Raw genomic sequence first — 25598 nt, forward strand, 5'->3', positions numbered from 1 at the left:
ACATCTGTCATTTTCTGACTTGTTTATTTTAGCCATTCCAACTGGTTTGTGAGGTGGTGTTTCATTGTGGTTTTGATTTGTATTTCCCTGATGCTGAGTGATGTGGAATATTTCTCATATGTCACATGGTCATTTTTATGTCTTCTTTGGAGCAATGTCTGTTTATGTCTTCTGCCCATTTCTTGATTGGATTATTTGTTCTTTGGGTGTTGAGTTTGATATGTTCTTTATAGATTTTTGGATACCAGCCTTAATCTGGTAAGACATTTGCAAATACCTTCTCCCATTCTCTCGGTTGTCTTTTGGTTTTGTCGACTGTTTCCTTTGCTGTGCAAAAGCATTTTATCTTTAAGTCCCAGTAGTTCATTTTTGCCTTTGTTTCCCTTGCCTTTGGAGACAGGTCTAGACAGAAGTTATGGCTGCCTGTGTTCTCCTCTAGGATTTTGATGGATTACTGTCTCACATTGAGGTCTTTAATCCATTTTGCATCTATTTTTGTGTATGGTGTAAGAAAATGGTCCAGTTTCATTCTTCACGTGGCTGTCCAAATTTCCCAACACCGTTTGTTGAAGAGACTGTAATTTTTCCATTAGATATTCTTTTCTGCTTTGTCAAAGATTAGCTGACCATAGAGGTCCATTTCTGGGTTCTCTTTTCTGTTCCAGTGATCGGTATGTCTGGTTTTGTGTGAGTACCATATTGTCTGGATGATTACAGCTTTGTAATAGAGCTTGAAGTTTGGAATTGTGATGCCACCAGCTTTGGGTTTCTTTTTCAACATCCCTTTGGCTATTCATGTGGTCTTTTCTGGTTCCAAATTTTAGGATTATTTGTTCCAGCTCTGTGAAAAAAAGTTGATGGTATTATGGTAAGGATCGCCATGAATGTGTAGATTGTATTGTAGCAGACATTTTAACAATATTTGTTCTTCCAATCTGTGAGCATGGAACATCTTTCCATTTCTTGTTATCTTCCTCAATTTCTTTCATGAGTGTTCTATAGTTTTCTGAATACAGATTCTTTGCTGCTTTGATTAGGTTTATTCCGAGGCACCTTACAGTTTTTGGTGCTACAATTGTAATTAGGATCAACTACTTAATTTCTCTTTCCTCTTATTGTTAACATATAGAATGTGACTGATTTCTGTGTATTGGTTTTGTATCCTGCCATTTTCAGAATTCCTGTTCTAGCAATTTGGGGGTGGAGTCTTTTGGGTTTTCCACATAGAATATCATGTCATCTGCAAAGAGTGAGAGTTTGACTTCCTCTATGCCAATTTGGATGACTTTTATTTCTTTTTGTGGTCTGACTGCTGAGGCTAGGACTTCCAGTACCATATTGAACAACAGTGGTGATAGTAGACATCCCTCCCTTGTTCCTGACCTTAGCGGAAAAGCTCTCAGTTTTTCCCCGTTAAGAATGATATTTACTGTGGGCTTTTGGTAGATGGTTTTTATGATACTGAGGTATGTTCCCTCTGTCCCTACACTGTGAAGTTTTAATCAAGAAAGGATACTGTACTTTGTCAAATGCTTTTTCTGCATCTACAGAGAGGATCATATGGTTCCCATCCTTTCCTTTATTAATGTAGTGTATCACATTGATTGATTTGCAAATGTTGAACCACCCTTGCTTGCATCCCAGGAATAAGTCCTACTTGGTCGTGGTAAATAATCCTTTTAATGTACTGTTGGATCATATTGGCTAGTATCTTGGTGAGAATTTTTGCATCCATCTTCATCAGGGATATTGGTCTATAATTCTCCTTTTTGGTGGGGTCTTTGTCTGGTTTTGGGATCAAGATAATGCTGGCCTCATAAAAAGACTTTGGAAGTTTTCCTTCCATTTCTATTTTTTGGAACAGCTTCAGAAGAATAGGTATTAATTCTTCTTTAAATGTTTGGTAGAAGGCACCTGGGTGGCTCAGTGGGTTAAAGCCTCTGCCTTTGGCTCCGGTCATGGTCCCAGGGTCCTGGGTTCGAGCCCCACATCAGGTTCTCTGCTCAGCAGGAGGCCTGCTTCCTCCTCTCTCTCTCTCTCTGCCTGCCTCTCCACCTACTTGAGATCTCTGTCTGTCAAATAAATAAATAAATCTTTAAAAAAATAAATGTTTGGTAGAATTCCCCCTGGGAATCCATCTGGCCCTGGCCCCCTTTTCTTGGAGATATTTTATCACTTTTTCAGTATCCTTGCTGGTTATGGGTCTTTTCAGGTTTTCTGTTCCTTCCTGTTTCGGTTTTGGTGTTTATATGTCTCTAAGAATGCATCCATTTCTTCCAGAGTGCCTAATTCTTTGACCTATAGTTGTTCATAAAATATTCTTAAAATTGTTTGTATTTCCTTGGTGTTGGTCATGATCTCTCCTTTTTCACTCATGATTTTTATTCATTTGGGTCCTCCTTTTTTCTTTTTGATGAGTCTGTCCAGGAGTTTATCAGTTGTATTAATTCTTTCAAAGAACCAGCTCCTAGTTTTATTGATCTATTCTACTGTTCTTTTGGTTTCTTTTTTTCTTTTTTTTTTTTTAAGATTTTATTTATTTATTTGACAGAGATCACAAGTAGACAGAGAGGCAAGCAGAGAGAGAGAGGAGGAAGCAGGCTCCCTGCTGAGCAGAGAGCCCGATGTGGGACTCGATCCCAGGACCCTGAGATCATGACCTGAGCCAAAGGCAGCGGCTTAACCCACTGAGCCACCCAGGCACCCTGTTCTTTTGGTTTCTATTTCATTGATTTCTGCTCTGATTTTTGTTATGTCTAGTCTCCTGCTGGGTTTAGGCTTTACTTGCTGTTCTTTCTCCAGCTCCTTTCGGTGAAAGGTTAGCTTGTGTATTTGAGACCTTTCTTGTTTCTCAAGAAATGCTTGTATTGCTATGTATTTCCCTCTTAGGACTGCCTTTGCTACATTCCAAAGGTTTTAAACAGTTGTGTTTTCATTGTCATTTGTCTTCATGAATTTTTTAAATTCTTTAATTTCCTGGTTGACCCATTCATTCTTTAGTAGGATGTTCTTTAGCCTGCATGTATTTGAATTCTTTCCAAATTTCCTCATGTGATTGAGTTCCAGTTTCAAAGCATTATGGTCCAAAAATATGCAGGGAATGATCCCAGTCTTTTGGTACTGGTTGAGACCTGACTTGTGACCCTAGTATGTGATCTATTCTGAAGAATATTCCATGTCCACTCAAGAGGAATGTGTATCATGTTGCTTTAGCATGGAATGCTTTGAATATATATGTGAAGTCCATCTGGTGCAGTGTGTCATTTAAAGCTCTTGTTTCAAGACAAAACCAGAGAGGGAGACAAACCATAAGACACTGTTAATTATAGGAAACAAACTGAGGGTTGCTGGAGGGGAGGGGGTTGGAGGGAAGGGGTAAATGGGTGATGGACATTGAGGAGGGTATGTGGTGTAATGAGCTCTGGGTATAAGACTGATGAATCACAAACCTCTATCCCTGAAACAAATAATACACTATATGTTAATTTAAAAAATAAGTTAAAATAATAATAATAATAATAAAGCTCTTGCTTCTCGTTGTTCTGCTGTTTAGATCTATCCATTGCAGTGATTGGGATGTTAAAGTCCCCTACTATTATTTTATTATGTGTTTCTTTAGTTTTGTCATTAATTGGTTTATAGAATGGGCTGCTCCCATGTTAAGGGCATAAGTATTTACAATTGTTAGATCTTCTGGTTGGATAGACTCTTTAAGTATGATATAGTTTCCTTCTTCATCTCTTATTATAGTCTTTGGTTTAAAGTCTAATTTGTCTGATATAAGGATTGCCACCCCAGCTTTCTTTTGATGTCCATTAGCATGATAAATTGTTTTCCACCCCCTCACTTTCAATCTGAAGGTGTCTTTGTTTTTGTTTTTGTTTTGTTTTTTTTAAAGATTTTATTTATTTATTTGACAGATAGAGATCACAAGTAGGCAGAGAGGCAGGCAGAGAGAGAGGAGGAAGCAGGCTCCCTGCTGAGCAGAGAGCCCGATGCAGGGCTCGATCCCAGAACCCTGGGACCATGACCTGAGCCGAAGGCAGAGGCTTTAACCCACTGAGCCACCCAGGCGCCCCGGTGTCTTTGGTTCTAAAACGAGTCTCTTGTAGACAGAATATCAATGGGTTTTGTTTTTTCATCAGTCTGATAGCCTTTGTATTTTGATTGGGGCATTTAGCCCATTTACACTGAGTAACTATTAAAAGATACACATTTAGTGCCATTATATTACCTGTAAAGTCACTGTTTCTTTATATTGTCTCTGGTCTGTGTTACTTTTAGGCCCTTTCTTTGCTTAAAGAATCCTCTTTTATATTTCTTTAGATTTTTAAAAAAGATTTTATTCATTTATTTGAGAGATAGCATGAGCAGGGAGAAGGGGCAGAAGAGAGAGCAGACTCCCCATTAAGCAGGGTGCCCAACGTGGGACTTGAGCCCAGGACCCCAGGATCCCAATGCTAGCCAAAGGCAGATGCTTAACCAACTGAGCCACCCAGGTGCCCTCCTCTTTAATATTTCTTGCAGGTCTGTTTAGTGATCACAAATTTTCAATTTCTGTTTGTCTTGGAAGCTCTTTATCTCGCCTTCTATTCTGAATGACAGCCTTGCTGAATAAAGTATTCGTGGCTACATATCTTCTTCATTTAGCACCTTGATTCTGAGACCATACACTGTCCCACCTAAGATTCTGCCCTGCTTTGCCACCTGAGTGCCTTTCAGGCTGGGATGTCCCTCACCAGAGCAGACTTCTAAAAGTCCTGATTTTGTGCTCTGCTGCTCTATCACTTTTGGGTAGCCAGCTTACCAAGCCCCCCCGCCATGGTTTATCTTCCAATATATCACCTCAGATGCACTTCTCTACACCTCCTACCTTGCAGAAAGTGGACTCTTTTCTATTTGTAGAGTTGCAGCTATTATTTTCTTAGATTGCTGGTTGAGTTCACAGGTGTTCAGAATGATTTGATAGCTATCTAACTGTATTTCTGGGACCCAACAAAACTAAGGTGTTCTCCTCTGCCATCTTGGATTTCTCTGCTGCCTGTTTCCTCTGTCATCCCCATTTTTCTAGGGAGCTCATTCTATAATTTTTTTTAAAAACTTCAGTTATATTTTTTATTCTAAAGTTACTATTTGGCTCTTCTTTATATCTTATTTTTCTTTGAAACAACTTTCTATTTTTCCATCTCTTTTGCATGAGTGTTCACAGTTGCTTGTTGAAGCACTTGTATAATAGCTGCTTTAAAATCTGAGATCATTTTAACATCTGTGTCCTCTTGATACCGACTTCTGTTGATTGCCTTTTCTTTTGCCTGTTGAAATTTCTCCAGTTTTTCACATGCCTAGTAATTTTGGATTGTATCCTAGGCATTTTTAATGTTAGGATACACTTCCTCTTATTTATATCCTGTCGAGGATGGGGCTGTTTTGATTTTAGAAGGCAAACAACCTCCTTGGGTTCATGCTTCAGCTTTAGCCTACTGACTTTGTGCTGGATTTGGTAATATGGAGGTAGCTGGTTCCAAAGTAGTTATGTTTTCAAAGCTTTGTTGTGCTATTCTGATCTGTCTCATGTGTGCCACCCTGAGGTCTGGATGGCTATGTGTTTAGTTCTCAGTATCTTTGGCATCCTGATTGGGATCAAATCCATAGAGGCACAGATCACAGAGTGAGCACAGGATGTCATAAACAACTTTAAGATTTTTCTGAATTCCCCCCTCTTTGTTATTTCTCTGGTGCTTTGCTTTTCTAGGATTTACCTTTTTGTTCCTCCAGTCAGAAAGCTGGAGATTCAGTTGCCCTGTTATATGCGATGCATTTCCTTGACTGTGCATGTGTCTGCGACCAAGTGGTGGGACAGAAAAGAAAAAAAAAAAAAAGCAAGACAGTGTTTGTGTTGTCCTTGGGATCACAGTTACACTTGTTGGAGAAGAAGGGTCCCTTCTGATGAATAAACCTCTGCAGGTCCCTCTTGCTTCTATTGTCACTTCAGTCACTTTGGGATTGCCTCAGGTTTAGAGGATGAGAGAACAGAATAAGAAAAAAGGGGAAAATGAATTTCCACACTATCTCTGAGCATTAGGATTTCTGTCTCCTGCTCCTTGAGTGAGAACAAAAGAGCTTCTCCTGGAACTGGCTGTTCTCACTGCCCAGTCTTGGGTTTTAGGCTGCATTGCATTCAGGTATACAAGACGGGGCGGCGGCAGGAGTTAAATTCACAATGATTTGGTGATACTCAAAATCTAGTCTTCTTTCCCAGTTATCCTATGAACTATTTACTTATCAGCCCTCAAATATTTGTCCCATGCATCCTTTCCAGGTTTTTTAGTTCAGGTTTTTTAGTTGCCCTCAGTGGGAAAGACAAGCCGAAGTGTGTGTGCTATCTTACATTAAACTAGGGCCCTTCCTACCTCATTCCTAACCTCTACTCTGGATTGCTTCTCATCCTTCAGGAAATGACAGGGTGGTAGCTTCTCTGATGGAAAAACTGACGGCTTGTTCTCACTAGTATATTATGTATACTTCAGGATCTCGGGGCTACCACTGCCATGGGATAGTGCTTTGTCTTTATTCTCTTTGGTATTTGGGCACCAAAAGCTGATGAGCACTGAAACCAGATGGCCGTTGTTTTATAAAATTAATATTTCATTGCAGTCTAAAGGTTTATTTTAGATTTTGTTCATAGAAAGTCATCTTTTTGCATTTGTGCTCTCACTGTAGGGTAATGAAGCTGTCTTGTCATACTCTCCTAGGTTTACCCAAAGGACCAGCCAAAACATCACCTCAAGTCCTATATATGAAAGTGTAAGTACTGAAACCTTCCCCAGGCAGCACCCCAGGCAGCAGATTATCATGGCTGAGGAGGAATTCCCGGTCATTAAATCTCACGTTCTGTTCAGTGTTGTGTTATATGTTCTATAACCTGTTGATACAGTCCTTGTTAGGACCTCTCTTTATCTTCTTTTTGGCCTTTCAAAATAGGCAGGCTGAATCTTACTTCTGTTAGAAAAATGGTTACAGATCAAAATTCCTTTAGTGTTTATAGTAGCTGTCTCCTCTTCTTTCCTTCCATCCTTTTTGATGGGTTTCATACAGGCTCTCATTCCTCCCAGTGTGCTGGTATAGCTCTTCTCATGGTCTCCAGTGACCTCCATTAGTACTAATCTACTACTGTAATTTTGGATGCTCATCTTACCTGATTTATTGGCAGGTGACAGAATCACTCACTTCCTCCTTTTTTGCACATGTGCCTCTCAGACACCACTCACTTTTGTTCTCTTAATTCCACTTCTCTATCTCCTTTGCTGGTCTCCACTCCTCTACTGGCCTTCCAGGGTTGCAGACCCCAGGGCTTAGGCTACAGACTTCTCTTTCCACATTTGTTCTTCCAGTCTTTTAGTCTCGTATCTTAAAATACCATTCGGACTCTGACAGTTTACAATTGGTGTCTCCAGCCCAAACCCCTTCCCTAAGAACTCACAACTCCCTTCCCTAAGAACTCACAAATCTGCCTTCCAAGTTATCTCTTTTTGTGTTCTTCCAGTCCTGGCTCTCCACATGCTCTTCCTTCAGGCTTCCCCACCTCAGTAAAGGACCCCTCCATTCTTTCAGTTGCTTAAGTCAAAACCTTGGAAAACAGTGCACGACCTCTACCTTTTCACCTTTTCCCTTCACAACATACCTATTTTCTAGCCACTTCTCACTGCCTCCACTTCTGCATCCCAGTCCAGGCCATCAGATGGATATTGCAGTGGCCTCCTCAGGTTACCCTGCCTTAGTCTTCACCTCCCTTTCCACCCCCATCCCCATCATACAATCTATTCTCAAACCAGAGCAGTCTTAGGAGAAGCGGGGGGGGGGGGGGGGGGGGGGGGAGTCATGTATTACTTAACTGATCTAAAGCCACCTATGATTTTTCCTCTTCTGTTTTACTCTGTAAAAACCTGAAATGCTGATCTCTCCTCTCCCATTACCTCTCTAACCTCACCTCTCTTCCTTGGCTCACTCTACTCCAGCCACACTGGTCTCCTCTGCCTCAGAGATGACCTTGTGTCCCCTCAGGTACTCCCAGCACCCACCTCAGTCAGGGCTCTGACAGTGAGGCATTCCCTGACCACTACTATCACAGCAGTAGCCCAGCCCATCTACCCCAGGCTTTATTCTCCCTGTTACACTGGGTTGGTTGGTTGGTTGGTTTGTTTTTAAGAGTACTTGTTATCAGACATTTGTTTACATTTGTTGATTGTCTGCTTCAAGGGTACAGGGACTTGGCCTATTTTATTTATAGTGCCTGGCATCTAGTAGGTGCCCAGGATATATTTGTGAAGTGAATGAGGACTTTATAAGAAGAAAGATATTTCTAAGACTTTATTATTTCTGATTTGATGTCATCATCTTATGCCCTTCTGTAGGGTTAAGATTTATTTTCCTGTTTGAGGGTGAGATTTTTTAGTCAATGGGAAACAACAGAAGCTAGACTGAGCCACACATTTTTTTTTAAAGCAACATGTTAATTTTACATTTTGTATGGGAAATGAGGTACAGTGGGCATGGAACCAGAGAGAAAAGTAGTAAGTGTTATAAATGGTTATTATCTAAAAAAGTAATAGCTCGTAATTTCTAATTCTTGTCCAGTTGAGAGTATATGGTTCTTGGAATAGTGCCACTTAGAAGCCTGGGAATCTAACAAACAAAAGAAAAGCTTAATGTAGAATGTTTATTTAAACATTGTGCTGTGCTTTCTTCAGTTTCCAGAATATTCAAATTCAGTACTAGAGCCAGTTAGTCTGCAGAACATTCCAGCAACACTATCAAGCCAGAGATTGCCTTCCTTGCCCAGCAATCATCCAGGTACTTGAGACCTATTATTTGCATTGAAAAAGAAAACTGGTGAGAATATAGGAGTCTGTCAGAGATTTACTTCTGATTGGAAATAGGTATATAGAGAGGAAAAATGAAGACTTCATATGCCCTTTTAAGCTCCATGAAGTAAATGCATGGCAGATACCATTATGACCGACATTAGATTATAAAAATGCTTGTGTTGTGCTGAATGTTGTATTTGAAATGCTGAGGTAAATGGATCTTTAGCTGAAGTTTGGAAGACCTTTTGTTATATATAGATTTGTTGCATGTGGGAGTAGCATTAGAATACCACTTGCATTTATTTCTGGTTGTCAGGGTTTCTTAGGGTCTAATGTTTGAAGTCTGAATCATAAAGAGAATATTAATTGTGCATGTGTTCTTGAAAAATACGTGTGTTTACTGGTTGGGTGTTTTGTTTGTTTTTGGTTTTTGCCTAAAGCATTGACAAAGAATGATCTCCAGCCACCCAATTACTACGAGGTAATGGAGTTTGATCCCTTAGCTCCTGCTGTCACTACAGAGTAAGTCATTTACAAAATGATTAATTTATTTTTCGTCTTGGTTCCTTTTGGTAACAGAGCTAACAGGGTTTGGTTTTACATTTAATTTTGTCTAGGTCTTAGCAGAAATTGATGACCTTATTAAAAATGACTTACCAGGTTTTATGGAGGCTGTTGCTCTTAATGGTTTTATTGTGCTCGGTCTTATGACTAAAAAATAAAAATGCTGGGGCTGCACATTAAGAAATAACTGGAACCATCATGTACATTAACGGGTTCCTTATAGATGCCTTGGGAGAAATGTTCTCTCCAGCTTGAGAATGGCACTATATTCACTAATTGGTGACATAAGTAATACCACATTGATGGATTATTTTAACTGTTCTTTAACTACTAATCAGAAAAAAAAATTGTTTTTAGTCTTCACTCTATATGTCAACTTAAAACGGATTAATAAAGCATTAGTTAGTGTAAACGTGTCTTTTTAACTTGAAGGTCTTAGAGTGTTATTTTATGATATGTTGGTCAAGTGTATATAAATATTTATGCAACAGTAAGTAGGCTCATTAGAGCTTTAATACTTTGACTGACAATTACCCCTAGAATTCTTAAAAAGGATTAAAGCACGTTTATAGAAACCATTGTTAGGAAACTGACAGCCTTTAGGCAGTATCTTCCTTACAGCTGTGTTCTGTTTGACCTATGTGGAATTTAAACCGTGCATTTAAAAATTAATTGACAAAAAATTAAAAACTGGGATATTGTAAAAAAAATTTATGTATGTATCTGGTCTTGTGGATTCTTTTGGTACTGTGGCAAAGCAAGGCCTGCATTTTTAAATGCTAGCACTACGTTAGAACTGAGTAGTAGCTGCCTCATTAAGGCAAGGTATGTGCTACAGTTGATCAGGCCCCGACTGGCCCGCTTCGTCCATTTATTTGATCAGCCTGGCATGTGTTAAACATTTGAGAGTTTGACCCCTGGTTTTAAACCAATAATGCAGTGATCCATTTTGGAATAATTTATGAATTTTAACAGACTTAGAAGTTCATTAAATACTTTTTTTTTAAAGACTTTTTTATTTATTTGACAGAGAGAAATCACAAGTAGGCAGAGCAGCAGGCAGAGAGAGAAGGGGAAGCAGGCTCCCTGCCAAGGAGAGAGCCTGATGTGGGGCTCGATCCCAGGACCCTGAGATGGTGACCTGAGCCGAAGGTAGAGGCTTTAACCCACTGAGCCACCTAGGCACCCCTATAAGTTCATTAAATATTTTTTTCCTAATGTAGGATTGCAAAATTTCTCTAAGTCATTCTGGTTGATAAAGTATCACTGAATATATTTGTCGCTTAAGGAATCAGAATCACATACCATCCAAAGAGGAAGTGCAGTTTATTATATTCCAGTTAATTAGGAAATTATAAGTAGATATGGCAGTGCAACAGATATTAAATTTGAGATAGTGAGAAGAGAAGCTGGATAAGTGGAGCTTTGGAATCCTCTACCATTGTGGTTCTTACTTTCTGAGGGGTAGGGTGTTTCATTCCATTAAAAATTCACCTTAGGAAATTCTCCCTAAGGAAAACCACAAAGCCTTGTAGAAAAGTTGTGGAATTTTCACATCACTAGTTGTCCATGAACCCTAGGTTAAGAATTTCTGTTCTGGTAGGATGAGTACAATATTTATGAAGTTATATACGTACATGTGCACATGATTCATCTGGCAAATGCTTGAACACTATATGCCAAGGACAATGACTGATGCTTAATTTATAATGTTGAGTGAGAGGCGTCCTCCCCATCCTCATGGAGGTTAAATCTAGCGTGGAAGAAGAAATCAGGGAACCTGGGTGGCTCAGTCAGTTAAGTGTCTGACGCTTGATCTCAGGGTCATTAATTCAAGTCCTGTATCCATGGAACATACTCAAAAAAAAAAAAAAAAAAAAAAAAGGAAAGAAAACAGGGAAACATATATTTACAGATCATGTTAATGGTATGAAAGAACATGGTGACTTGAAAGATTATAACAGGTAGAACTAATTTGAATGAGGGATAGGGAAAGCTTGAGGAAGTGACAATAAGGTTGAGACCTGCAGTTATCAGTCAGGTGACAAGTTTGGGAATCAGTTTTGTAGGCCCTGGGAACAACAGGTACAAAAGACTGAGTAGACAGAGTTTGGGCACATTCAAGGAAATGAACAGCTAATGCCAAGAGCAAAGAGAACAATAGGGACCCTATTATTAGCCAATGTGGAAGAGCAATTTGGAAACCAGGAGGGAGTACAAAACTGTGATGAACCATAAAAGAGGACATGATGACTGAAAACTAGTTAATGAATTAAGTAGAAGGAAATCCTTGGTGTAAGCTGTTTTGCTAGACTGATGCGGACAAAAACCAGATTTTAGTGTGTTAACAGAGGGGAGGAAGTAGGGATGGTCATTATAGATGCCACTATAAACTTCCATTTGAAGGGATGGTGGACAATGGCTTGGTAACTAGAGGTTACTGAGATGATCACTCTAAGTAGACATGGGATTGAGGACTGCCTTATTTTAGAAAATAGGAGACAATGGAGCATCTGTAAATGCTGTCCAGTAGGATCTAATAGATAGGGAGACCAGAAGTTCAAAAAGGGGGAAGACTGAGTGAGTAACATATTTGAGAAGCCAGGTGTAGCCAGAAACAGATGGTGGTATAGGTGAAGAAATGAAGACTTGAAGATATGGTGATAGGGAGATGAGAAAGTTTCCATACCACGGCATTTAATTTACTTTTAAAAGAGGTTTCTGACCAAGAGTGGTAAGAGGAGGGGGACCAGAGATGTGAGGAGTGTAAGAAGTTGAAATAGCTTTGTGGAAATACATTAAAATTTCTGGACCCTCTTGGATCCTCGTAACATTGATGAACATGGCTTCACAGTGCTATGATTTTTTTTAAAAGATTTTCTTTCCCCAGCCATGTTTTACTATACTGTATCAATGTTTTATGTGTAGGTTTAGATGTTTTCTTAGGTATAGGCCTATGTAAGACAGATATGAAGAACTGAATGATGCCATGAAAAATTACTATAAATGAGGTATAGAGATGACACTTATAAGTTGAAGGGGGCTCAGGAGTTTCGACTGTAATAACATAGGTTAAGAAGATAGAATGTTAGTATTTTTAAATGCTTTGAAACCTGGAAAAACTGATTTTTTTGTTTTTTGGATTTTTTTTGTTTTTTGTTTTTGGGGGGTTTTTTTTGGGTAAAGCAGAGAGCAAACTATCCAAATTTGAGCCACATTTTTCATTGAGTCACAACTAAAATGAACTGGTTATATGAGATACATATTTGTAAGATGCATGGGAATTACATTAGGCTCTAAGAAAGCTATAATATAATGTAAGCTTCAAGGGCAGAGATCTGTTTTTATTCACTGATACAGTCTGAATACCTAAAATGGCAGATTTTTTTAGTTAAGGTGTTGGTAGTTAAAAACTAAAATAGTACTTTGAAATATAATAACCCTTTTGCCATGATGGTTTGTTTGTTTCAGAGCTGTTTATGAAGAAATTGATGTTCATCAGCAGAAAGGAGCTCACAGTCATAGTGAATGCTGAGGTAGACTTCAACTTATACAACATATATTCCCCATGCTATAGAATTCCAGTGTAATTGCCACTTTGTTTTCAGTATTTACATTTTATAAAGGCCATTTGAGTCTGACACTTTGAGTGAAATCTTAGTACAAAAGTTTCTCCTAATCACTCAAATTATAATATACAATTTTTGTGAGCTTGTTAGCTAAAAATAATGAACCTTTGGAATGTAGAAGTTGGTTTATGGAACAGAAATATTAATGCTAACAAAATTAATGATCAATAGAAACTTCTTAAGCACTGAAATAGACATTTATTTTTTTTACATACAGTTAATATCTACTAACTGGTGAAACCCACTCATTGCTCATCCAGATAGGTCTGGATTCTTCCTATTTGTTATATCACTCATCCTATTTTATTTACTAATGAATGCATGGCCGTCAGTAACCCATTAACCTTATTTATTCCCCTCACACCTACCCCCATTGAACTAGTACATGCCCACCTTTCTGCATTAGATTGTGACTCTCTCGTTATGTAGGAATGGGGAAAGAAAAGGAAAGGATGAAGGGTGGCTATATTCTTTCTATTCTAGGGGAAGGCGGATGACCAGCTCACTAACTACATTAAAGGTGCCAATTCTCTAAAAGGTAGACCCTGTGAAACTTTGAGGCCCAGAAGACAAGACCTACCAGCACATCAGAAGCTTAGTGGAACATTTCTCCTCTGCAGTAATGAAGCTTCACAGAAGAGGAACAATTCCACAGGAATATTTATGCTTCCAGACCACAGTTTAAACTTTATCTCAAAAGAACTTGGTTGTAACATATATTCAGTTAAAACTTCAGCAGAAGAAAAATCCATTGTACTGAGGCCAACTAGTTTAATGACAGCACCTTAGGTTTCATCGGGCTTCCTACTTTTAGAAAAGAAATCCTCACACAGCTGTGATAAGAGTAGATGAAGATTATTTTATTACAAAATAATAATGAAGACTATTGAGTGCCTTCATTTAACTAAGTTGAATGTAAAAGTCAATTTGTACTTTTTATAAATAATACTTGTTTAGAATTATAACTTGTAAAAGCCTTCATGATTGTAGTTTATATTTCAGATACCCTGAAGAGGTCACTGGACTCTTCATTAAAGTTGCCTTTAAATACAATTCTTTGTAATACTAGATGATCTTTTTTCTCCCCCTTTAACTGTAATATTTCTATCTGGAACAAATACTACTAGAAAATATTTAGAATAAATTGTGCATTCATTTATGTCATAAATTACAATGACAGATTCCTACTAAAACAATTAATACATCTTTTTTTTTTTTTTTAAACAGAGTTTGTTCATAGAACTTCTTCTGAGTCTTCACAATTCCACATTTATATTTTAACATTCAGGGACTTGAACTATCAAAGGAAATGCTATAATCCTAATTAATATATTTGTGCATTTTATTTCAATTCATGATGCCAAAATTTCAGAATATAAAATAGCCCTAGGGCCTAAAGGAAAAACAGTCAAATCTGAAGTCAGTATGTTACCTCTAGGCAAGCTGTTAGGGCTCAGTGATTCTTCTTCCATTGTGAGCTTTTAAAGTAGTTAACTATTCACAATAAAAGAAAAAAGTAGTAACCTGACTATTTTAGAAATAATAAAAATGGGCAGAAGACCTGGAGCCTAAAACAGATAATCCTGGGAATAACAAAAATATTCACTGTTACAAGTATGAAGGGCTAATAATCTGTAAGGGGAGCAAATAGAATTAATCTGAACCATCAAGTCCATGCCTACATATTTAAGAAACAGGAGTTTCTCTTATTATTACTTACCAATATTACTTTTAGTATTACTTATATTACTCTATGGCTTTGAACAGTCATACATTCAAATAGGCATGTGGATTCCTTATGATAGAAACCGTTCAATTTTAAGTAGGGTAAATTAGTTGAGAAAAAAAAACAGCATTAAATAATATTTAAAATATCTTCACATTACTGTAGGATATTTCTCCCCTGAGAAGAGTAGATACATGATTTTTCAAAAATCACAAATCTGAAGCAGGACTTAGGTGCTAACTTCAATTATAGCCTGGAACCGGCAACTGCTGTCCCTCCTTTGCTTCAAAGAAAGTGTAGGAAAGAGTGATGAGATCAACATTCACCATTCTTGGATCTTCAGCAAATTCAGGATCAATGTAGAAAAACACTGGCATATCTACTTCTTCTTGTGGATTAAGCCTTTGTTCCTCAAAACAGAAGCACTAGAAGTTATAGAAAGATATTTCTTTAATTTCTTTTAGAATAGAAATATTAATAATGGTCCATTTCTTGGCTTTAATGAGCATAAAATTGAATATTATAAGAAAAATAACTAAATATTATCTAAGTTCTGAGACAAAATGACAGTATCTTTGATTTTTGCTTTAAATTGAGACTCAATGGGCTCCCCCTGCTCAGCGGGGAGTCTACTTCTCCCTCTGTCCCTCCCCTCGACTTTTGAGCATGCACACATGCTCTCTCACTCATAAATAAAATCTTAAAAATTTCAAAAAAAAAAAAAATACTGAGACTCAACAAAATTGGTGGGGGTGGGGGGCAGATGGGGAGTGGGAGAAAGAATCTGGAGCAGACTCCCAGCTGAGCAGAGACCAGTGCCAGGCTTGATCCCATGACCCTGGGATCATGACCTGAACAAAAATCAAGACTCCAACACTTAACTGACTGAACCACCCAGGCACCCTGTTCCTCTTCTAATTTTAAAGAAATTAAAATTTGGTTCATCTAAACCTCTGCATACCTGTTTAAGCAATGGGAAAAAAGTTTAGAAGAAAAGAATTTTCGGAAATTGGTTTCTACTAAACGCTGCAGCAAGTTTAATACTAAAGTTTGCATATATAAGCTGTACCTGTATTTTATTGAAATACTGTCCAGCTTCAAATGGTACAACATTGTATGTAGAAATTCCAATTACTGGTTTGTCTGTAGGATTCTTAGCTTTATAAAACGCCAGTGCAGTCTCTCCTGGCACTACCTGTTTTAAGGAAATACACATCATCAATATTTCAAATCTCACAGCTCCTCCTTTCCCTTATATTAAATTAGTCATATTATTTTTCCTATCCATCAGACCACAATACTTTATCTAAACTAATACTGAGGATCAGCAAAATAAATTGTGAATACTACCCATGAATCTCTCTTTTTTTTTTAATATCTGGTTTTCAATTTTTACTTGCCTATGTCAGTGGAACCAGTTTCCTATTCATTATTAATTGTACATTGTCCTTTTGTATATCTCAGGTCTTCAAGTAATAATCTGCAAATTAAATTACTTAAAATGTTCAAGGACAGCCAAGCCTATCACAGCCCAAACCTGATTTTTTTTTTTTAAGATTTTTTTTTTTTTAATTTATTTGACAGATCACAAGCAGGCAGAGAGAGAGGAGGAAACAGGCTCCCTGCTGAGCAGAGAGCCAGATGCGGGGCTCGATCCCAGGACCCCGAGATCATGACCTGAGCTGAAGGCAGAGGCTTTAACCCGCTGAGCCACCCAGGCGCCCCTGATTTTTTTTTTTTTTTTAAGATTTTATTTATTTGACAGAGATCACAAGTAGGCAGAGAGGCAGGCAGAGAGAGGAGGAAGCAGGCTCCCTACTGAGCAGAGAGCCTGATGTGGGGCTCGATCCCAGGTCCCTGGGATCATGACCTGAGCGAAGGCAGAGGCTTTAACCCACTGAGCCACCCAGGCACCACCAAACCTGTTCTTAACACTGATACCAAATACCCTGACTGACATTCTTTTTAAGAGGTTACCAACTAGAGCAAATTAAACTTATAACGAAAATAAAACTGACTGAATAGAACTTTTATTTAACCAAAAAGCATGAATACTCTTTTTGAGAGAACACATTTTTAAAAATTGCAAGGCTTTAGGGGCGCCTGGGTGGGCTCTCTGCTCAGCAGGGAGCCTGCTTCCTCCTCTCTCTCTGCCTGCCTCTCTGCCTACTTGTGATCTCTGTCTGTCAAATAAATAAATAAATAAAATATTTAAAAAAATAAAATAAAAATTGCAAGGCTTTAAAAAAATAGATTTCCAAAAGATTCTCTGTCATTTATACCAATTCAGCCACTAATATCTTAAACAATTAGAATACTAAAAATCATAACCTATAAAACCTTCAATCATTGAAGAGATTCAGTAATGTTTACTAACCTGGGGAGACACCAATATTTATAAAGGTTTTCCAGTAAGGGTCACAATGAAGCATTTCTGGCTATTCCTCAGTTCATGAAATAATTTCAACTAAATCCTCTAGGATTCCAGTTAGTCAAGATTTTAGGATACTTTTAAGGTATAGCTTTTCTGAAGTAGAACACGACTATTTAATATGATTACTTCAAAGCTTCTCAATTTTTTGGATACAGGTATATTTTTGATATAAATCAGTAAACTGCTTTTCATAGTAATCAATGATTTTCAACCTTTCCCCCTTATCTATACCTGAGGGAAAGTTAACCACATAACATAAGAGAGTGAATTCTTAATATGACTCTAATAAGAACAAATGACATTTTCCATCATTCCAAACAGACTTTTACTACAGTATCATACAATATACTGTTACATTAGGTATAGGGGACTGTCAAAAGTAGTCTGTGAGAATAAAACAATTACATTAATGGAGTGTTAGTATTTTGAGATTAAGTTCACAGGAGTGTTCCCTAAATTGTTAAACAGTTTAAGTGATGATAATTTTTACAACGAAAAAAATAATCTTTTAATAACTACTTATAGTCACTTACATATATTTCTGTTTGCTGCGGTCTAAAATTCCACTGGAGACTTGCATGCACATCTGCATTAAAGGTGACTTTAATAATTCGATCCTTAACAGGCACCATGTTTTCAATCTGGTCTGATGCATGACCTGCTACTGCTGATCCTCCAAGACCAGTAGTCTAGGTATTAAAGATATTAAGAATATTACAGGGTAATATGTCAAATAATACTTTCAGGTGATGGTTTATTGGATAAAAACAAATTTTAAAAACAATTTAGCCCAGTTTATATACCGTCACTGGCCACTTCCTATGAATGTGTCAATGGCTTGACCACCTTTGGGGTGTCAAGGGCCTCTATTTGTTAGAGTCACTTGGTTATTGGACATAGTAAAAAAAATGAGTCATTTGAGAGAAAGCAGACTCCCCACTGATAATATATAGCTCAGAATTTTAGCTTAACTTTCCAGTAAACATATTTCTATGTATTGCTAGTGTTTCATATACACTACTAGTCATTAACAGAAGTAAAAATTACCCACGGCCCTATCATTTCAATGAAACTAATTCCATTATCCATAGTCCTATCTGATCCTTTTCCATATCATGATTTTAATAGCATAGATTAGTTTGTAGTTTCACTTCTGTATTCTGCTTTTCTCAAGCATCATAAGTATTTTTCCATGTTGGGAAATGTTTTTGTAATTTTTTTCTGTACTTTGTATAGTATAGCTTTTGTAAATATCATTGGTTAATCAGAAAAACTGATCCCTTTGGCAACTGAATAAATCACAAGACAACAGAATAATCTGTGTCTGACATTTCTTGCCTATCTTCATTGCCATTAATTATCTCCTTATCATCAGAGATGTTTAAAAAGAAAAATCCTTACTTCCAGGGTCATCATTCTTCTGATGCTTGAGGTTGCCAGAATTCTGGTCTCCGGATAATTAATCTGTTACTATACTAGGAAAAAAATACCAAATTTGAGGCTAGGGGAAGACTCCCAGCAAAATGTAGTATTACTATCTTCCATGTATTACACAAGTCAACTAACTGCACTCAACTGCCCTGCAACATTATTGAATTACATTATAAACCTAAAAGCTGCTAGGGTAAGCCTTTATCCTGTTTAATAAGTAAATTCTTCTGCCCATGAGAGCTATAGTGCTTAAGTTTTAAGACGTAATTCCTGAAGAACTTGAGTCACTTGAATAAAGATTCTTTAATGTATTCTGACAGACAGTCTTTGCATATAGATTCTTCAAATTTGCAAATTTGATAATTAGATAAGAACAGAAAAGGGCAATGAAAATATGTCCTGGGCTCTAGTCTAGTTCTGCTACTAACTAGCTCTAAGAACTGAATAAATCTTACGTTGGGGGGCTATATTTTCTTTTTTTTTTTCTTTATTTTTTTTTAAGATTTTATTTATTTATTTGACAGAGAGCACAAGTAGGCAGAGAAGCAGGCAGAGAGAGAGGGGGAAGCAGGCTCCCCACCGAGCAGAGAGCCCAATGTGGGGCTCGATCCCAGGACCCTGGGATCATGACCTGAGCCGAAGGCAGAGGCTTTAACCCACTGAGCCACCCAGGCGCCCCTGGGGGGCTATATTTTCCACATTCATAAAATGTGTGGTCACTGTATTAAACTTTATATAATTCCTTATTTTTGGCTCTAAAGTTCTGTGACTCCAAAAGTAAAAAAGAGGCTCTTTTGGAAATGTCACCGTGTAACGTCCAACTTGATTTAAGTTTAGGATTACAAATTACAATTTTTACTATCCTGCTCTGCATCTGCACACACATGTATATTACTGTCATTCACTTAAGTGTGAAACCGGGGGTTTCTCAACTTTGGCACTAAGGGCATTTCAGGATGGATAATTCTTTGGGTTTTTCTGGGGTTTTTTTTGGTGGGGGAGGCGGGGGAAGTGTTTGTCCTGTGCAGTATTGAACGTTCAGCAGCATCCATAGCCTCTATGCACTAGGACATCAGTAGCACCTTCCCTGCTCACCTCCCAAGTTATGACAACCAAAAATGTCTTCAGATGTTACTAAATATTCCCTGAAAATAAAACTGACCCCCTCCTCCCCTCATGGTTTGTGGAGATTTATACTTGCTATTTTGGATTCAGTTTTATGATTTAACTAACTGCTAGTTTGGGGATCCATGCTAGGTCCAGATTGCCCTCTGATTAAAACTAATTCACGGGGCGCCTGGGTAACTCAGTGGATTAAGCCGCTGCCTTCGGCTCGGGTCATGATCTCAGTGTCTTGGGATCGAGCCCCGCGTCGGGCTCTTTGCTCAGCGGGGAGCCTGCTTCTCTCTCTGTCTGACTCTCTGCCTACTTGTGATCTCTCTCTCTCTGTCAAATAAATAAATAAATAAAATCTTAAAAAAAAAAAAAACTAATTCACATTCTATACTCATCCTCCCAAATTAAGTTACTGCATACCCCATGAATACTAATATTAGGAGACTGAAAAGTCCTTTAGATTTTTGCTGTTTTAGTCATTATGGAAAATAGCATGTTCGTGTCCAAAAGGAGAAGTAAGCGAAGCATTAACAATACCCGCACTGGTTAACCAGTGATTCCCAAACTTTGCTACACACTGGGATCACCTGAGGAATCTTTAAAGAGTTACAAATGCCCGACTCCCTCTGGGAGACATTCTGATTTAAATGGTTAGGGATGTGACCTGGGTGTCGGGATTTTTAAAAGCTCTCCAGATGAACCCCCGCCTCACAACAAAGTTGGGAGAACCACTATCAAACACTTAGTGAATGACATGAATGTAGCTCTCACTTATGTTTCTTAAACAGAAATTCCTGGCCCCTTCCCAGACCTAATCAGAATCTCTGGGGTGAGGGAGCCCCAAAACATATTTATTAAAGAAGCTCCACTAGTGAACCTAATGCCTAGCCAAAACAGCAAAGAATTAATTACTTCCTTAATTCTTAAGGAAAATATATGTGAAATACGTAAAGTTTGCCTTTGTTTATGGTTCCCAAATACTAGTCTGCATCAAACTCAGCTAGGCGACTTATTTAAAGCACAGATTGCCGCGCCCCTCTCGCAGAGCTTCTGATTCGGTGGCTCTGGAGCTTGACTTGGTAATGTGCACTCAAGCTCCCAGGTGATGGGACGCTGGTTCTCTGGGGGACCACACCTGACGAACTGAATTAGGGTTTCCGATCTAAAAGGGGGCCCTGGGTAAGCAGATTACACTTATGTATCAACAGTGGAGGGAGGCCCCAAACGCCCGACTCATGCCTTTGTAGGGATTAAAAGTACTTCCAGCTTAAGCCCGACTGACAAGCATACTCCCACTTCCAGGGTTAACCATCGCACATAAACCATATATGGTTCACAGAAGCAATGTACTCATGTAACTCACATCTTATAAAAGAACACGTGTGTGAGCAGCTAAAGGGTAAGGCAGACTGGTGGAGAGCAAAGTATAGGCTGCGGACGCTTTCAGTAGTGTAGCTCAGAGATAGGGAATTCCACTCCAGTGTGGTCGGGATAAGCATGACTGCTATAGGGGCTTGGGTTCTACTTGTAGCTTTACCACTAACTTCTTCTGGTAAGCCTGAGAAAGTACTTTTTTGGGGGAGGGCGGGGGGGGAGTACTTTTTAAAGCCTGTTTCCCCTCTGGTAGCCAACTTCAGGCCCTTCCACACGACACGGAGGAGCGACCGCTACCTAGGGACCTGGCCCGCACCTCCCGCCCATGACACCGCCCAGGAGGCAGCACCGCCCCCTACCTGGCAATAGAGCCGATAAAGGGGTACGGCGGCGTAGGACGCCCCCAGCATGCCCACGGCGGCGGCGGCCACGTACGTGAGGACCGTCTTGTTCCGACGCCGCCAGTCCTCCTCCTGCGCGCGCGTGAAAGGGTTCGTGCTCTTCGGCCGCCGTGGCGGCTGCAGGGCCAGGTCTGGGCGCCTCCATGTCCCAAGCCGCCTCAGCCCCCTCTCAGCACTTCCTGTCCCACTCCTTCCCGGCCTAAGAAACGGCTCTGCGCTCTCGGCAACTTTGGTCGGGGACCCAGGGTGACTCCAGCGCCAGCCACAGAAGGTAACGCGGCTCCATGCCCCACGCCAGAGTCCTCCCATAGCGCCCAGAGAGAGCTCCTGGCATCGGAGACGAGAAGACAGATCTCGCGATGCCTGGCCAGTCTCGCGACAACTGGGAGGAGCTTGCCGCTGCTCTGGCTACAGGACTCCTCAGGTGGTGGCGCTGGCAGTCGGGCTACGGAGGCCGGGTTACCAGATTACGGGTAAGTTCGCGTTTTGCTCCATGACTGTTCCTCCCACTTTGCTTCCCTCCAGTGCTTTTCAAAGTTACTTTTAGGGAAACGCCATGCGCTCCGCGGTGTGCAAACACATCATCCTTTGAGCTTGTGTCCCAGGTCTTAAACTCACTGCACCATCTTTTGTCTCGACCTAGCGGCCTCAACTTCCTACCGCTGCTTACTGCCCTGGTCTTGAGCTCAGGGATCACCTCCTCCAGGAAGCCTGCCTGTGTTCACCACAGCGCACAACTACACTCGCACATCTGCATTTTCTCAGCCGCTGGGAATAGGCTGCCTCGTCGCTGATGCCCCTTAACCATTTGTTCAGTTAAAATAACCAGTTCTGGAGCAGAGAGACGTTGTCAAACGAGTTTGTCCAGAGGAGAATGACCAAGGCATGAAGATGCTTTAAGGAAGGATTGAAAGAAATGGGGATATTCATCTTGGGAAAGAACCCTTTGGGAGATTTAATACTTTTCTAAGCTTGATGCACAGGACAAAGTAGGGCCTCAGGGGAGCAGACGGCACAGCCTGTTTTGCTGTAATGGAAGGAAACATCCTTCTAGAAACTATCAAAGAGTGGAGAAAGCCCACATTCTGAGGTTCAGCTCTGGGGTCATGCCCGCGTCCCACTATCACCTTGTGTCCTTAGGCCAGTTATTTCACCTCTGTAAGAAGTGGCGGCCTTATTAGTAAAATGGAAATCATAATACTATGAGAATATGCATATAAAGTGATTTTTCACTCTCCTTGAGATACAGTAAAAATTTAGTAAATGTTAGACTCTATTTCTAATGAGTGGTGCAGGTATAATATCCCCTTTTTTACGGATGAGGAGACTCAAAGCCTGAGACATACATAAATAACATTAATAAAAAGAAAACAGTTTATTTATTGCACTTTTCTATGGCCTAGACCTTGCTCAAGCTGCTGGGACTACAGCACAGAGAAAGGCAAACAGGATCACTTCTCTTCTGAAGTGTACTTCCTCCCGGGGGACTCTGGAGATAATCAAGTAACAGATATATAAATGAGGGAATTTCAGATAACAGTCTGTACAGTGAGACAATAGAAGAGGATAGTGTGATTGAGAATAATAATGAGAAGGGGTAGTGAAGTCTTTCTGAAAATGTGACATTTGAGCCTAGTCCTGAATCATGATAAGGAACCTACCTGCACAATGACAGTTCCAAGCGGTGCAGAGGCCCAGAGGCAAGTAAGAGCTAGATAGCACTGAAGATCAAATGAGGCCACTGTGTTCCTAGCATAGTGAGCTTGGAGGAAAGTAGTAGGAAATAAGGTCAAAAAGGTATTAGTAGGGGCCAGATAATACAGAGCCTTTTAAGCCATGTCCAAGGGTTTGAATTTTATTCTAAAAGTAATAGGAAGGTACTACAGAGTTTAGGTTGAAGCATACAAGTGATATGATCTGATTCACATTTTTTTATTTTTATTTTTAGTTTTTTTTAAAGATTTTATTTATTTATTTGACAGAGAGAAAGATCACAAGTAGGCAGAGAGGCAGACAGAGAGAGAGGAAGGGAAGCAGGCTCCCTGCTGAGCAGACAGCCCGATGTGGGGCTCGATCCCAGGACTCCGGGACCATGACCTGAGCTGAAGGCAGAGGCTTTAACCCACTGAGCCACCCAGGCGCCCCTGATTCACATTTTTTTTAAAAGATTTTTATTTATTTATTTGACAGACAGAGATCACAAGCAGGCAGAGGCGGGCAGAGAGAGAAGGAGGGGAAGCAGGCTCCTGCTGAGCAAAGAGCCCGAGGTGGGGCTCAATCCCAGGACTCTGGGATCATGAACTGAGCCAAAGGCAGAGGCTTTAACCCACCGGACCACCCAGGTGCCCCTGATTCACACTTTTTTTTTTTTAAAAGACCTTGGTTATGCTGTGGAGAACCCATTAAAGGGAGGGGGTAAAAATGGAAATAGAGCAGTTAGGAGGCAGTTGAGGTGAGTAATGGTGGTCACCTTGAGTGAGTATGAGTAATTGATTAACTTGTAGTCACAGGGCCAGAAAATTGCAAAGCCACTAAGATGCAGGTATCTTCTGACTCGTTCCTGCTGTGGCACAAAAACCAAGATGCTATGATTCTGCAGATTTATTTGTATTGTTTTATGTTTGAAAATCTTTTCATCTGTACTTACCTTAGTTCTTATACCAGATTGTCAGCTTTTTCAGACAAGAACTGTCATATATTGAGTTTCTTAACAGCATAGTCTCAGACCTGATGCAAACATTAATGTCATTGAAACCAACAATACACTCCCTTAACCATTTTTTTCCTCCAGGCACCCCTTCCATGTAGCATCAGGTAGCGGTATAAATGTATCAGTAATAGTGTCTTTGTCTTGGCATCTGTTATGTTGTTTTGTAATTATATATATTAATATATATATATTAATATATTAATTATATATATATATATATATATATATATATATATATATATATAGGAGCACCTCAGGGCAAGGTTAGTACAACCCTGTTCTGCAGGTAGAGATGTTGATTACAGACTTAAAATATCAGAGGCTGGACTGACATTTCAGACTTGGCGCCTTTAATTTATATCATTCTTTAGCAGTAAGTAACTAAACATTGTGAACCCTTCCTAGTTAGCTATGATCGTGTCCAGTTTTACATAATAGGTAAAATTGGTTGTTATACAAACCATTTGGGGGGCTGGAGGTGAGCAAAATGGGTGAAGGTGGGAAAAGAGGGGAAAAAATGGGGGGAAAGAAAGAGAAACCATTTGATAGTCACGCATTTTCTTCTTCTTTTTTTAAATATATTTTTAAAGGTTTTATTTATTTATGTGAGAGAGAGTGAGTGAGAAAGCACAAGATGGGGAGGGTAGGGGGAGAAGCAGTTTCCCTGCTAAGCTGAAGCCCCATGCCCCATTCAACTCCTTCAGGACTCCATCCTGAGACTCCAGAATCATGACCTGAGCGGAAGGCAGACTCTTACTGGCTGAGCCACCCAAGCCCCCTGATCGTCACACATTTTCTTATCTGATTATTGGTTCTCAGGCTTTATGAAAACTTAAAGATTATAAAGATGTATCATGTTAAAAATGTGGTTTGTAATTACATTTTTTAGTATTTTTAATGCGTATTATAAACTAAGGAAATTTCTAGTTAAATCTTAATATGTTAGTCACATAGCTGCATTTCTTAGCTATTTGCCTAATAAAACTAGATCCACTTGGCAATGTGAACCACCTAGCAGTTATTCCAAAAGTACTAACAACTCTTATTCGGCTTCTATATAATAATCTCCTTATACCTATAAGAGGAAGAATTATGCATCTCAATAAGTAGTAAGAACAAGTGAGTTATAGTTTGTTTGAGAATAAGCTGGATCATCACAGTTTTTAGTGATTGTAATGACATCATGAAGTTGTCTCAGTAAGTCTTGATATCCTAGTTTCTTACTTCCTGGCAGCTTCCTTTAAGCTACATGTTTGAGGAGCTACTCTATTTAAAAGATCTTGGAAAAGTTTATAAATTTGATAGACCATGTGAAATGAGAGCAGAAATCATCCATCCATAGAAGGCAT

At 39.3% G+C, this 25598-nt stretch overlaps 3 protein-coding genes across 7 annotated transcripts in view; 2 read left to right on the forward strand and 1 right to left on the reverse strand.

Moving 5' to 3' along the window:
• TOM1L1 (target of myb1 like 1 membrane trafficking protein) overlaps positions 1-14108 on the forward strand; it is a 59696-nt gene extending 45588 nt beyond the window's left edge. For both annotated transcript variants that reach the window (XM_047706532.1, XM_047706531.1), the window contains exons 12-16: positions 6753-6804; positions 8748-8850; positions 9305-9386; positions 12900-12964; positions 13541-14108. In XM_047706532.1, the coding sequence (XP_047562488.1) occupies positions 6753-6804; positions 8748-8850; positions 9305-9386; positions 12900-12963 (301 nt within the window). In that variant the 3' untranslated portion in view covers position 12964; positions 13541-14108. The remainder of the gene's footprint in view (positions 1-6752; positions 6805-8747; positions 8851-9304; positions 9387-12899; positions 12965-13540) is intronic.
• On the reverse strand, positions 13239-21904 carry LOC125086902 (cytochrome c oxidase assembly protein COX11, mitochondrial). Its single transcript, XM_047706533.1, has 4 exons — positions 21498-21904; positions 17751-17906; positions 15853-15978; positions 13239-15208 (listed from the first exon to the last, which is right to left on the reverse strand). Exons 1-4 carry the CDS (start codon positions 21846-21848, stop codon positions 15026-15028), a joined length of 816 nt encoding a protein of 271 aa, XP_047562489.1. The 5' UTR covers positions 21849-21904; the 3' UTR covers positions 13239-15025.
• Positions 21828-25598, forward strand: part of STXBP4 (syntaxin binding protein 4) — a 165621-nt gene continuing 161850 nt past the window's right edge. For 3 of the 4 annotated variants that reach the window (XM_047706529.1, XM_047706527.1, XM_047706526.1), the window contains exon 1: positions 21828-22012. The gene's annotated coding sequence lies outside the window, so the exon portion shown is untranslated. The remainder of the gene's footprint in view (positions 22013-25598) is intronic. The other variant, XM_047706524.1, reaches the window with a different exon arrangement.

Source organism: Lutra lutra, chromosome 16, assembly GCF_902655055.1.
Source record: "Lutra lutra chromosome 16, mLutLut1.2, whole genome shotgun sequence".
In the NCBI taxonomy this organism is placed as follows: Eukaryota; Metazoa; Chordata; class Mammalia; order Carnivora; family Mustelidae; genus Lutra; species Lutra lutra.